Source organism: Stegodyphus dumicola, chromosome 2, assembly GCF_044657685.1.
Source record: "Stegodyphus dumicola isolate Sdum_Otavi_A_Nest chromosome 2, ASM4465768v1".
NCBI lineage: Eukaryota > Metazoa > Arthropoda > Arachnida > Araneae > Eresidae > Stegodyphus > Stegodyphus dumicola.
The window spans coordinates 85,336,277-85,351,382 of NC_140769.1; the positions used below are offsets into that span (position 1 = coordinate 85,336,277).

Here is a 15,106-nt window from a genome sequence, read left to right on the forward strand (position 1 = left end):
TTTTGATTACTAAAATTGTTTTTGAGTTGAGTTATGATACTTTAAAGATATAGGTTAAAACCTGCATTATTTTCCGGAAAACCTAATAATAAAATAATAAACAAATAAATAAAAAAAATTTTAAAAAGACACAGCTATTCTTTGACATTTATTACATAAAAAGTAAGCATAAATCTTAAGAAGATACTAGAAATTACAAAAATAAATAAATAAATAAATAAAAATAAAAATAAAAATAACTAAAATTTTAATTTCAGGAAATTAATTTTTCCCTCCCTTTTTTGTAATGTATTATAATGGTACTGTGGAGCTGTACAGCAAATAAAGAAGAAAGATTTGCATTTCTTCAAAAATATGCCAATTTTCCCAACAGTACAGGAATCCAAAAATTCATATTACATGAAGCTGTACTTAAATGGTCAAGTTTTATGTCTTAAAATCTGTTTGTGATGCCAAATTTACACAATTTGTTCAATGCTTTTTATGCGAAAACAGATTGCTGTATACGTAGGGAGAACAATAACATGTGAAATGCTGAATTTGTGCCAGCCTTTTTTAAACAAACAGATCAACGCATGCTTGGGTTAACAAACAGCACATACACAAAAAAATTGCATAAGGATTTCTTGTAAAAAGTTAGTGTTTTATTATAAATATTTCTTGCTGTTTTTTATTTTATTGATTTTCATTGCTCTTTTATGGAATTCTTAGTGTACCACCATTTTCAAAATGCTGTTGCCTTTTGCATATTACCTTGATGAAAAATTAATCACCAATGAGTTAGCAAATTTTTGGAAGAGGTTGCAAATATTCAGAAAGTACCTGCTTTTCATAGGTTAAAAACATGATAAAATTTTTAATGCATGAAATGTGTTAAACCAAAATATACTCACAACTAACTGGGCAAGAATATCATCCAGTGCTTTAACATTTTCAACAGTTGTTGCTTTTGACTTTCTAGTTAAAAATTTTGCCTGCGAAAATTTTAAATAAACAAATAAATACATAAATTATAATATTTTTTTCCTAGAATCACTTATCAGCTTGTAATATGCAACAACAAGTTTTCAGAAAATATGAGTTTGTTATCAGAAATATACTACTGTTCAGAGAAATTATACCATAAAAGACATAAGACATAAATTTCAAAAAAGATCTTGGTTGAAAAGAATACAATATGATGTAAGATAAGAATGATCATAATTTCAGTAACAACAGTAATATAAAAGAAGTGTGCAAAATTTAGTATTTTGCCCACCTGCTGCATTTACAATGGCTCATATATCATATGGTAGCATCAAAGATTTGGGTTTAGGCTGACTGTGGAATGTTATTCCTTGTAGAATAAATACGTATATGCAACTTGAAGGATGTTATATGAGCCAAATTTCAACAATCATATCCCATACGTGTTGTACAGGGGATAAATTAAACAACTATGCACAGTCTGAAGAAAAGCTGACTCTTGATGGTCACACAAAAAATGTTGAATAATACAGTGGACATGCTTAAATGTTGAGCAATGACATGGACAGTAGCATTGTCCTTTTGGAATACAGTTCAGAGGTTATTCTGAAGCAATGATATTATTTATTAAGCAATGAAATTATTTCATAAATCACTATTTCATATTTTTAATTTTATAATTTCCACATGTCAAATCCCAAATCCAGAATCGCCAAAGTCCAGACGAGTCTGGATATAAGACTTTGTACAATACTACTAGGAAAAATGCCCTATTTCTGAAAAAATATGATACTTTCTTACACACACTTACTGTACTGCACTAACACAAATTTATATATGTTTTACAGCTTTATCATAATAAATCATCGCAAACAATAAAAAAACACAAAATTATTACAAAGGAAACTTAAATTATAAGTAGCATGTGCTAAAAAATTACATTATCCTATATTATTACAACTTCTCCACTAGTCCATTATCTTTCAGTAGAATATTTCTCTTCACAAGAATACTTCAAAAGTTTGCTGATAATGAATGACAAAAGATCCAAAAGCCATGCACATCAAAATTTCAAAAACAGTGGAAGTTCCAAAATGATATTAAATGGCAAATTGTTTCAATGGATGGCATCATCATACTACTATAAGTAATATATAACTTGAAATTTCAGTTTCAATTTATGCATATACCTTTAAAAATAATATGTTTGGTCCAAGATGGAGATGACTTTCTTTAAGCAGAAAAAACTATTATATTACTTTGCATAAATTTCAGTGCAATACCATCTTTCTCACACTCTTTGTTGATGACTGCAACATTTTATTCTTGACTTCATCCTTTTTGTCTAAACTTAGTTGAGATGGGCAGCTACTTCATTTGCTATAGAAAATTATTCCAGTTTCTCGAAACCCGATTACTAAACAGAAAAACATTGCAATATGAACATTTAGGATTGTCTCTGTAGCACTTTAACTTTTCCATTAGAATGCATTGAGAAGTAACACTCAATCATAAAAATTTATTATACTTGAGAGAAACTCATCCTTTCTACCAAACAAACAGTTTTTAAAGCTAACAACATAAACTACAACTGAAATGTCAAGTGATATCTTACTTGTAACAACACAGGTATGTCATCCATTGAAACAATTTGCCATTAAATACGGAATTAATTTTTGCAGTTTCTGAAAGTTAAATGTGCACAAGTTTTGCATCACTAAATAGCTGTCATACATTATAAACAAACTACTGAAGTACTGTTAATACAAATATTCTACTGAATGATCATAAACTGTTGGAGAAGTTGTAATAATAGGGGATAATGCTGTGATTTTTTAACACACATATTACACATAACACACATATTTACACATTTTTAACACACATTTATAGTTTAAGTTACTTTTTTTAATAAGTATCTGTTTTTTGATTGCCTATGGTTATTTATGGTATTTAGAAAAATTATGATGCCTGGAAAAAGATTTTGGATGGAATAATTGGCACACGAGTTAGCTATCATGAAAGGTACAAATGATTAAAATTTAAGTTTTAAAGACAAACACAATGGAATTTCCATAATTTTTGAAAGCTTGAAGTGTATGACTTTTGGATCATCCGATATAAAACAGTATGTTTTAAAATCATCAATTTTGTAAATACACTTCAGATCATCTTTTGTGTTTCAGGCAAGAAAAATTGTTAGATTAATGGAAATATAAAAATATATGAATGGGAATTAAGTTCTCAGTAAAATAATTGATATGCAAGCGATTCATTTAAGCTTTAAAAAAGTGAAAAAATATATTACTTTATTATTCAAATCTGTTTATTTCAAATAAATAAGCAATACAGTCAAAAGTCATTAATTCGGACACCCATAATCCGGAATGATCTATAATCCGGACCTCAAAGCTACAAACTTTCTGCGCATGTGTCGCACGGCTGCGAATATGCGTCTGAGCAAAATACGTTTACGAATGTGGGTTTAATGTATAACGGACGGTATAAGCTAAGCTAAAATTATCTAATTCAGTTAATGTTGCAGATTGCATTGTTTCTTAATCTTCGAATTGGATTTGGCTTATTATTTTTTGCAGACTGTTAGAGCAATTTTATAAAAGTAAGCTTGAACTTTCAATTATGTCAAATAGAATTTCTGATATATATTTACTAATATGTAAAGGATCCACAAAGCGAAAGTATGTTTTGAAGTCCATTAAACAAAAAGTGGAATTGCTGCAAAAAAAAACGGATAAAGGCATATCCTTTGTTTATCTAAACTTTGTTTATCTTTAACGCCGCGGCATGCAATAAATTGGAAGTTGATCTGTCAGCACTATCTTTATCTTCAAGGCAGATGTTTTTATTTTATTTGGCTTATAATGACTTACTAAATGTAGTATTTCATCTCGATGTACTCCATCTTTGATATGATTTAAATCAAATTCCTCGTCATTATAATTCGCTTCCAATAGCAAAGAAAGTAACAGAGGTTATTGAAAATGAAAAAATTTCGATTGACAAATTAGTCGGTATTCTCAACACAGCAATTATAGGACTTGAACAGCGGAACTTAGCAACTGAACAAGAAATTATGCCTGTTTATAGAATTAAAGAGAATATATTATCACATAAAAAACGAAGCAACTTAAACAACTTACATTGAAAGAAATGTTTAATAAAGTAAACAAATAAATATTAAGCTTTTTTTTATTTGTAAATTTTGATACCCTCTAGAGCATAATTGTTCTTTATTTCATAAATTATGGTTTAATATTTTTAATTTTAGAATTTCTGCATGCCATCTTACCAGATTTAAACTGATGATCTATAATCCGGAAAAATCGATAATCCAGAATTGCCGAAGTCCCGATGAGTCCGGATTAAGGACTTTTGACTGTATGTACATTTATACATCATTTACAAAATGTGTCATTTACAAACCTTAGCAAAGAAGTCTTTTGTATGGATACCTATGCTATTTCCAGCAATAATTACTCGAATTACTTGAGAAAACCTCTTTTGATCCTGTTCTTCACCAAGTTGCCCATTAATGGTATCAATCAGAAGTTGAATAGGAAATAAAACATTAGGATCCCCCAGTCCAAATCCAGAAACCAATACAACAAACCTAAATAATAAATAAATAAGCAATTTAAAAAATTTTAACTTAAAAATCTCTGCACGCTAACTTCAGTAATACACCAATAAAATGACAGTGAAAGTGCTCAGACTATATTAAAAAATTACCCCAACAATGCAATTAATGAACTATATGCAAAAAGTAAATTTTCACAAATCTGTGTAATGAAAGCAAGATTTCTCAGTAGATTTTGCAATGAAATCTTTCACTACAAAATCTACTCAAAAATCTTTCTGACTATTTATTGCACACTTTCATAAGTATAAAAAATATATAAATGAATTTATTGTTTATTGAGTCACAGAAACATTAAAAACTAGATTTACTGTCAATTTGAAGTATCTAAGCTTAATGCACTTTTTTAATAACTAAAGGTTTTATCTCTACACTGTGTATATACACTATCTGGCCAAAAATATCCGTATAGTGGTATGAACTTGGGGAATCCTGAGGCATATATTAATATGATGTCAGTCCCCCTTTTCATCGATGCAGCCTGCACATGTCTGGGAAGACTTTCCACTGGTTTTTAATACATGGCCATAGGAATTGATTCCCAAGTGTCCATCACAGCTGAAGTGAATGCTGGCAGCAAAGATGGTCGATTTGGCTGACTACATAATCTGCATTCTGATTCATCCCAAGGATGTTCTGTGGGATTTAAATCGAGGGTCTGAGAAGGCCAGTCCAACTTTTGAACACCCATTTCATCAAACCATGGTTGCACAAATCTTGATGTGTTAAATGAGCAGTTATCCTGCTGAAAGAAAAATCAGCCTTTCCCAAAATATTACCATAGAGTTGGGAAAGCAGCATTATACAGAATGTCCACACACCTATCAGAGTTCATGTTTCTAACCACAGGAACTAAGGAACCCAGACCAAAACACCCCCCACACTATGATGCTGCCACCACCAAACTTTGCAATCGGCACAATGCAGTCACTTAAGAAGTGCTCATCAGGCATCCACCAAACCTAGATGCATATATCGGACTGCCAGGACTACCCCACTGTCCTGCTCTGCGCAAGACTTTTCTCGCTGAGCATTTCTGGGAGGCAAGAGATATGTTAGATTAATGGACTCTGTTACAGCTGTTTTTTTTAATTGTATTGCTGTATTCTATGTTCTTTGTTCTTGTTTTTTTTGCTGTAACTGTTCATAATCTGCCATTGGAAATTTAAAATATATATATATATATATATATATATATATATATATATATATATCAGACTGCCAGATTGCATAGCGAGATTCATCACTCCGAAGATCATTTTTCCACATGTCCATAGTGCAATGATGGTGAGCTTTGTGCCATTGCAATCGATGCTTCGCATTCTGAGGAGTGATGTTCAGCTTGTGAGTGGCTGCACGACTATGAAATATCAGATTTTTTAATTCTCGACGAACAGTCCCACTGCCCGATGAACTTTGGAACTCCTGAGTGATTTCAACCAATGAAGACTTTCGATTTTGTTTCACTACCTTTTTCAGAGTTCTATGGCTATGTCACTAATTATTTTGGCCTGCCACTTTGTTCTTTTGCATTTTCACTACCTCGACATTTCCATTTCACAATTACATCACTCACGGTGGACTTTGGCTTCTGTAGAATGTTCAAAATTTCACAAACTGATTTCCCACAAACGGGGCATCCCACTATACTGCTATGATCAAAGTCACTCAGCTCTTTTGACTTAAAACACATAAATATGACCTCACTAAAGATTACTAAAAAGGAAATATAACATAAAGTCAATAAGTAAGAAATTACAAAGAATATAAAGTATTTTCTCTGTTATATGACAAAATTGTAGTACAATTTTCCAAATATAAGAAATATGTCTCTAAAGTTAATTATTTCAATAAACTAAGAACTGAAATCGAAAGACACATTTAAAAAACTTTTTGCTGATAACACGTATTTTAAAAACTACAATACAAGACTATTATAAAGATACAAATAACATGTTTAATTTAAAGGTGGCCAGTAGACAACAATGTCAACTAAGATTTTTTTCAGGTTTTCTGTCTTTCTTCCAACCTCTCCGCATGGTTTGTATGAATAAGAGCTAAATACAATATGATTAGTTCCATAGCATTTACAGTACAAAGTCTGTAATCCGGACGTCCATTATCTGGAATGATCTATAATCCAGACATCCATTATCTGGAATGATCTATAATCCGGACCTCAAAGCCACAAACTTTATTTTTTGTATGTATGCGCATGCATGTTGGGAGGACATGTTAAAAAATGCTTGGCATAATTTATGGCCGGCTACCATATTTCATGGTGACGACGATGAAGATGATAGCCGCAAATCTGAAGGTTTTGGGACATCGCAAACTAAAGGTGAAATATTCCAGTTATTGGATTTTGTAAAGAAATATGGAGAAGCAGTAATAAATGAAGATGATATAACAGAAGTTTTTCATTGCTACGACAATGTCCCAATCATCAACCAATTAACGGACGGCGAAATCTGTAGTATGGTTCTAGATCCAGAAAATACTGCTTCCGATAGTGAAGAAAGTGACAGAAAGGTTATTGAAAATGAAAACATTTCGATTGACAAGTTAGTCGGTATTCTTGACGCAGAAATTACAGGATTTGAACAGTAGAACTCTGTAACTGAACAAGAAATTATGTCTGTTTATAGAATTAAAGAGAAAGTATTAGCACAAAAAACGAAGCAACTTAAACAACTTACATTGAAAGAAATGTTTAATAAAGTAAACAAATAAATATTAAGCCTTTTTTTTTTTTTTTTTTTTTTTTTGTAAATTTTTATAACCTTTAGATCATAATTGCTCTTTATTTCATAAATTACGGTTTCATATTTTTAACTGTGTAATTTCTGCATGCCATCTTACCAGATTTAAATTGATGATCTATAATCCGGAAAAACCCCTAATCCAGAATTGCCTAAGTCCCGACGAGTTTGGATTGCGGACTTTGTACTGTATTTATATATTCACAAGATGAAGAATATCTCTGTCAATTAGAAAATTGTTTTGCATGTGTCATCTTACAATAGAAAATATTCTAAGTAATATAAATTAATAACATTTATTTTTGACATTATTTTTTGAAATTATTTGATTTTACTAATTACCTATCTTCCAAAAACACTGGTAATATGTCAGGTTCAAATACTGCAGGATAGCACACATCTTCAACAAAAAATTTTCCTCCTTCTTCTGTATATCCATAAATTGCAATATTTACTCCTGCATTAAAAATTAATTTTACAAAAGATTAAAGGGTAACATTTAAAAACAATATAAATTTAGATGCTTTAAAATAATATACTAGTATCTAAAATTATCTCTACATACATAAAAATAATGAAATCTCAGAAAGTAACCAATCAATCAGATTTATTTTTTATGGAATGTGCAAAATTCTCTGTATAGCCAAACACATTTCTTTGTCTTTGAGCTCCAGTTTTAAATAGAACTTTAAAAAGATATGTTTTGCCAATTGTGCAATTCTATTTTTGCATGACAGGCAAAAAATTCATCTTTTTCCATTTTAGATGCAGAAAAATACTTGCAAATATTATTTTTGACAGATAACAAGATCTTTATTTCTGCACTTATTCTACACTAATTTTAAGTAATTTAACCCTCTAACCAGACAACAGATTTTTTTTCATGTTTTCCATAAAATTCTGAAATTTAAAAAAGTGCTATATGAAAGGAATACACTCTTTTGCAAAAAAAACGAAGCACCATGAAGGAAGTGTTTGTTTTTGATGAAATTGAATATGTGTATAGCTCATACACAGATAATAAAATGTTTAAAAAATCAAGGTCATAGTACCTGTTCAATCACCCACTAAGTGTTCACACTAGTAGTTGGTCGAACTGTCCCTGGCGGCAATGCATGATTGAATTCATCGAGGCTAGGAATGGTAGAAGTTCCTAATGTCATCCTGCAACACATTCTGCCAGGCATTCATCAGTTGTCGCTCCAAATCTGCAATATTTTGTGGTGCCCGAATCTGGCGGCCTACTATGTCCTAGACATGCTCGATTGGTGAAAAGTCTGGTAACCTTGCTGGCCAAGGAAGAGTATCAACCACACGAAGACAGTCCACAGATATGCGAGCAGTATGTGGCCTGGCATTATCTTGTTGGAAAATGGCCCCAGGATGATGTGCTATGAGGGGTAATGCAACCAGCCACAGGATGATATCAACATATCGTTGAGCTATTAAAGATGTACGGAGGATGACTAAAGATGACCTGCTGTCATAAGAAATAGTGCCCCACACCATCACACCACGGGTTATAGCTGTATGCCTTTGTAAAACAAAGGCTGATTGGAACCGCTGGCCCCATTTTCTTCAGACAAGAACACGGTAGTCATCTACTTCAAGAGTGAAGCTGCATTCATCGCTGAACACTATATGATGTCAGTCAGATGGCAGCCATAATGACCAGCTGTGACACCACTCCAGACAACTCCGCCGATGTTGTGAGGTCAAAGGCAAACATCTTAGGTCAAAGGCTTCTGTGAGTGTAACACCACCTCAGACTATGATCACAATTCTTGTTCATTTGCCTTGAAACTTTGATCATTTGCATGTTCGATCAAGATGTTTTTTCATACCAAATTCCGTCACAATCGCAAGAGTCCTTCTTAGTGCTTCGATTTTTTTGCAAAAGAGTGTATTTTGTTGATTATAATTCCAAAACATTATCGCCACTTCATATTTTCTTTGGATTTACCACCTTAATTGTTTGAATGTATTTCAAAATGCATGCATATAGTATATAATAGGTCTTCAAAACACTTTTCCTTTGACAAATTCTGTTTGAAGCAGTAAACAGAGGAGATTAACAAATTTTTTATTGTTTTGGTTTTATCTGTACTTTTCCCATTTTTTTCTAGTTTTCCTCTTTGAAATTTAATTTTTGTTTTTAATTTAGTATTTTTCTTTAATTTGTGTTTCACTAATTTAACTTGTTTTACAGTGATAATAGGTTGGCCTTCAAATATTTAAGCAGCATTTTCTTTTTTGTTTTAAGTTATCGAATTATATATTTATATAGCTACATAGATAGATAGATATCATCTATCTCAGAAATACCTGCCTAAAAGTTAAGTTTATCTGTGCAGAATAAGCCTTGTCTTAAAGTGCAGTTTATCTACAAAATTGAAATTGTGTGAAAGACAAGGATTGAAACTTTGCTATGATAACTAATTTTACTTTATTCTGCATCTGTATAAAATTTTGCTCTTGATCTATTCAATATCCAGAAATGAAAAATATTCGTACCATCCGCAGTATTTCGAAAACTAATCCAGCAAAGTGTTTATATTAAAAGTGATTTTATGAGTGTTTTCAAAGATACAGTTTATCAACATTCTTAAATTATTTCAGTGCTACAATGATACTAAGGTCATTAGTCTGTTCATATGGTGTGCTTCAAGTGTATACAAGGCAGAAATGTATTTTCCCATTCACTTTCTTAATTGCATAGTCTATCTAATGAAAGCTGAAAATTATTATCAAGTGAGACAGGACTCAGTGAAACTGAAAATCAATAATACTGAAAATTATTAATAATCAAGTTAATTTTTCAGCAGAACAAAAATAGTGCTATGGATTAAAAAAAAAATTAAGGTTTTATTTAGTGCAAGTAGAAATATATATAGAAATTGCTGATCATTATTATTATACTGAAAATCTGAGTACATAATGCCATTTCTTTTCATATTGTATTAAAAGTACAGCACTGTTTTATGAAAAATTAAAAATTATACGGTACTGGAAATTTGAACTTTGCCAATTTAGTGGAATTAAAGAATTTTAAGATTTTATTTAGGGAAGGTTATTAACATGATTAATATATTTTTGCATTATTGTTTAAATACCTTTGAATTAATATTTTAAATTTTTCAATTATTTTAACAATGAGATTATTATTAAAAAATTTGAATTCTAACAATTTTCTAATCATTTTAAGAATGAAGTGGCTACAAACTTTGAAGGCTTCCACCCGATAATATTTCCTATATAATTATTATTTGTATAATGGGGTAATTTTTTTAATGTTTAAAGAAAGAACGGAGGCCTTTCAAAGCAACTGCGATAGCTCCCTTGGCCTCCAGTACAGAACAAACACACAAGTTAGCTCAAATGGATTTGCCCATAAGATGATAATGTTAGTATTTAAAGAAAGCTGAACGAAAGGATTGAAGCTTTGCTATGATAAATAATTTTATTTTATTCTGCATCCGTATAAAATGTTGCTCTTGATCTATTCAATATCCAGGAATGAAAAATATTCGTACCATCCACAGTATTTCGAAAATTAATCCAGCGAAGTGTTCATATTAAAAGTGATTTTATGAGTGTTTTCAAAGATACAGTTTATCAACCAGTCTTCCAGTTTTATACAAAAATAAGTAAATTAAGCATGTCTTAATAATAAATAGCATAATTTCAGTAAAATTACTTCAAAATGATATTAAATGGGATGAAAATTACATATAAAGTTTTGAAATTTTTTGTGATCATATACAATAATTAATGGGTGTATTTAAAGTTTTTACAGTGTGAAATTTTTTAAAAGGACTGCCCTAAACAAGTATCATTATGAAGATTTTAAAACTTTAATTCTGACAATTTTACTTCAAATTTGATTCATTCTCTCAATCTTTTTATTATTATTATTTGATCTAAAAATTTTTCCTTAAAATCATTATTGTAGGTAATATAAAATAATTATGTTTACAATATTTCTAAGACATAACTTGCTTATATAAGTTCAATTTTAACTTTTGTATATTTATTTTTCATAATAAGTACGTACTATAAAGAATTTTATATCCATAAATAGTAAATAAAATCTTCCTTTTAAAAAAATATACAATGTTAAAAGCCAGTTATCTAGTATAAGGAATTGAGGTTTTTATATCAATTGTATTTAAGCATCCCACAGCCTTTAGCAAGTAGTTATACTGATTTGCTAGCAGAAGATCTGCCGATTTTAATCAAAGTTTACTATTATATTATATTATTTCAATTCTGCAAATTAATTATTACATTGCTCTATAATAAAAATATCTAACTACATTTTATAATATGTAAATAAGTATTAATTTTAAAATAATTTCATACCAATGTTCTAAAAGATTTTATATTGATAAGTTTAGCAACACCTTCTACTTACTTTTTAGGAAAGATTTTTACAAGACTTTAAGAATTTATGTAACCTTTCAGGCCACCTCAAGAACTTTACAAATTGCTATTTTAGAGACTTGATTGGAATTGGATTATAAATTTAAGTTACAAAATCATATTTTATTCTAGTATTTCTAAATCACTTCTTGAAGCCATTTATTTGTTTTCTCATTCAAATTGTAAATAATTTCTTTTCCTTTGCTAACATATACATTAATGCTTTCTTCTGAAAAGGGTTTTCTCTCACCAAGCCTTTTGCTCCTTGAATGGAAGAATATGTAAGATATGAAAATACGAAGAAAAATTTATTATCAGATTAAAACTTAATTGAACAAATTGACAATAGATCTTTAAGCTACTAATTTTCAATTAAAACGCAATACTTTCAAGGCATCTGCAATTTCCCTGCAGTATCTGCATTGCTGTAAACGCTTGCCCATTCACTATCCAGAAATAAAACAAAGGATTTCCAAGCTGATAAATAGTATTGCAACTAACTACAACTTCTCTTTATCTGCTTATACTTGCTAGCTAAAGCACATCTCTTGTTTGGCTATTTCTAGTCATTGTTAAAAATGTAATGCATCATAATCAAAATTGAAGGGTGCAGGTTCTGCCCAATGTGCTGTGCCATGCCATGCAGTAATGAACAAGTAATAAAGATATGTTTGAATTATTAAGGGATTTTATAATTCTTCAAAAGTTGTCGACGTCTTCTACTATGTAATCAATATTTCAGCGATCTTCCAACTTCAATCCACTCATAATTGTAGAATAATTGGTGTCTTCTCTAGTCAAGCACTCATCTAATATCAATTAGCTGCAACAAACTACATTATCCTCACATATACATATATTTACATAAAGGCATAAAGAAAGATATTGTAGATCTCTGGCTAGAAAAGTCATATATCTGCATCTTGGCTGGCTGCAGAGTTAAAAACTTCATCATCCTTACATATTAGCTTATCTGCTGTTTAAAACTTTTGCTATAAATCATATTAACTTTTACTTTAATCACATGCTTTTCATATAACTTTAATCACATACATATTAACATATACATAATCTTACATATTAACTTTAATCACATGCTTTTCAGTGATTAAAATTACTTCATGATACACATTTTTCTACATGTGATTGAGTTTCAGCTCTCATAAGCAAATCTTAATCAGATTTCAAATTTTTAAAAATCTCTGTATCATTCTCCCTAATGAGTTCCAGCATGTTTTAACACCCCAAGTGATTTCTATTTCTTCTTTTTCTCCCTTCCTTACTACAAAACAGAAGTTCTAATTGAGTACAGTACAACTCCAACTATCCGAATTGCTGGTTATCTGAATCACTTTCAGAATTGTTCAGAATCAACTGAAGAAGAGAAAAAAAGAGGAAAAGAAGCTCAAGAAAAGGAAACATTCTTTTGAAAATTTCTGGATGTTCAGAAGTTAGTGCTGAGGATACAGCAAAATAGATGGTGTGTGATTCGTCAGACCCTGCACGGGCAGAGTAAAATTCTTCCGTAATCAATTATAAGTTTCTAAATTCTATCATTATAACTGCACTGTAAACAGAGGTTGCAACCAAATCCATTTTAAGTTTTAAACTAAAATTAAGATGGATCTTTTTCTCTAGTTCCAAAGTATTCTTAGTGTATCATTATAGTATATTGTAAATAAACATTTATAACATTTCATCTCTTCTATATGCTGGCATCTTATCCAAAGTCTGAAGATATGTGACACATTCAGTGCTTTGGAAAGATGTCTGCTATGACCCTCTTTTACATCCTATCCAGCAAAAAAAAAAAAAAAAAAAAAAAAAAGAGCCAAATAAACAATCAACCTAGAATTTTGGGCCATAATTAAATTCTTAATCAATAATAACAGCTCTTCTTAAGAGGGTTACAAGAAAGTAGAAAATAACACTCTAAATAGGACAGATTGACCAGTGATATCGGGTTTTAATGAAAGTTTTCCACCACCGCAAATATTGTCTGAGAAAACAGTTCATGTTGCCGTGTTTAATCATATTTTGTCAAACGATTTTTGGCATTTGAAAGAAACAAACTTGCTTTAGAATATTTACATCATTTTTTTTTTTTTTCTTGTAACACAAGACCATTTCACATACCCGTGGAGGTACACATACCACAAGCTGAAAAACACTGAATTAGATCTTCAGATAACAATATAAAGTTCTTTGTCTAAAAATGTTTTTATTTAAATGTTTCATTTCTTCTTCTTAGCAGAAGTAATTATCGTTCAATCACAGTCTGAAATGATAATACTACAATGACATTTGCTAAATTTAAAATGAAGTGGAAGCATCTAAATATTCTTTTTTTTTTTTTTTTTTTTTTTTTTTTTTTTTAAATTATCATGGTATAAAACATTGTTGCAGACATTACAGACATGTGTTTTCATATATGAAAAGTTTCGAAAGCATGCTTGAATAATAATTTGTGAGTGCAAAAAGAAATGGAAAATATTTTTACCTCTGCATGTTAGATTTTTAAATAAATTAATTAATTTGTACTTAAAAAAAGCAAGAAGGAAACTTGAGCATTCAAAATTTGAAAATGAGTAGAAATTAACGCTATATATAAAGTAGTTAGTAGAATCTTAAAGATATGTATTTAACTGTTAAAAGTATTTATTTAATTAATCTCTTTTATAAAGTTTATAAGTAATATTTTTCATGAATATGAAAAAAAATCACTCATTGTATAAAACAAAGATTAAAAAGGGAAATTATTTTTGACAGTTAACTACATTACTTTAAAATTCATTAACGGTGCAGCTTTAATTACTACACATTTTAATATTTTGAATGCTTAAATTTCTTTCTAACTTTTTAAGTAAATAGTTATTAGCTTATTCAATAATATCAAATATAGTGGTAAAAATGTTCCTAATGTCTTTTTGCACTCACGAATCATTATGCGAACATGCATTTTAAACTTCTATAGTTTAAAAATATGTCTGAGATGATTTATGGATGCTTTATATTTTACTATTATATTTTACACCAAGATGCTTTAAAAATTAAAAAATTTTTAGCTACTTTATTTTTTATAATGATGTTTTATTACCACAATATCTCTTTTCTTCCTTTCCTCCCACTATTTTTTTCCAGTGTTGTTTTCTGATACCATTTCCGTCTGCTGTACTTTTGGCAGATATTGCAAAGGGTGAGAATTTAAAAATAACTACTGTTAAATTAAACTACTTAGCACTTTTGTGTTAATTGGCTCCACTTAGCACCAAAGATAAACATTGGCATGAAATCTAAC

At 30.0% G+C, this 15,106-nt stretch overlaps 1 protein-coding gene across 1 annotated transcript in view; it reads right to left on the reverse strand.

Moving 5' to 3' along the window:
• Window positions 1-15,106, reverse strand: part of PolD2 (DNA polymerase delta subunit 2) — a 142,927-nt gene that overhangs the window by 91,397 nt on the left and 36,424 nt on the right. Inside the window, exons 4-6 of the mRNA XM_085810832.1 lie at window positions 7,729-7,843; window positions 4,411-4,597; window positions 894-974 (exon numbers count right to left, since the gene is read on the reverse strand). Of these exons, the coding sequence (XP_085666958.1) occupies window positions 894-974; window positions 4,411-4,597; window positions 7,729-7,843 (383 nt within the window). The remainder of the gene's footprint in view (window positions 1-893; window positions 975-4,410; window positions 4,598-7,728; window positions 7,844-15,106) is intronic.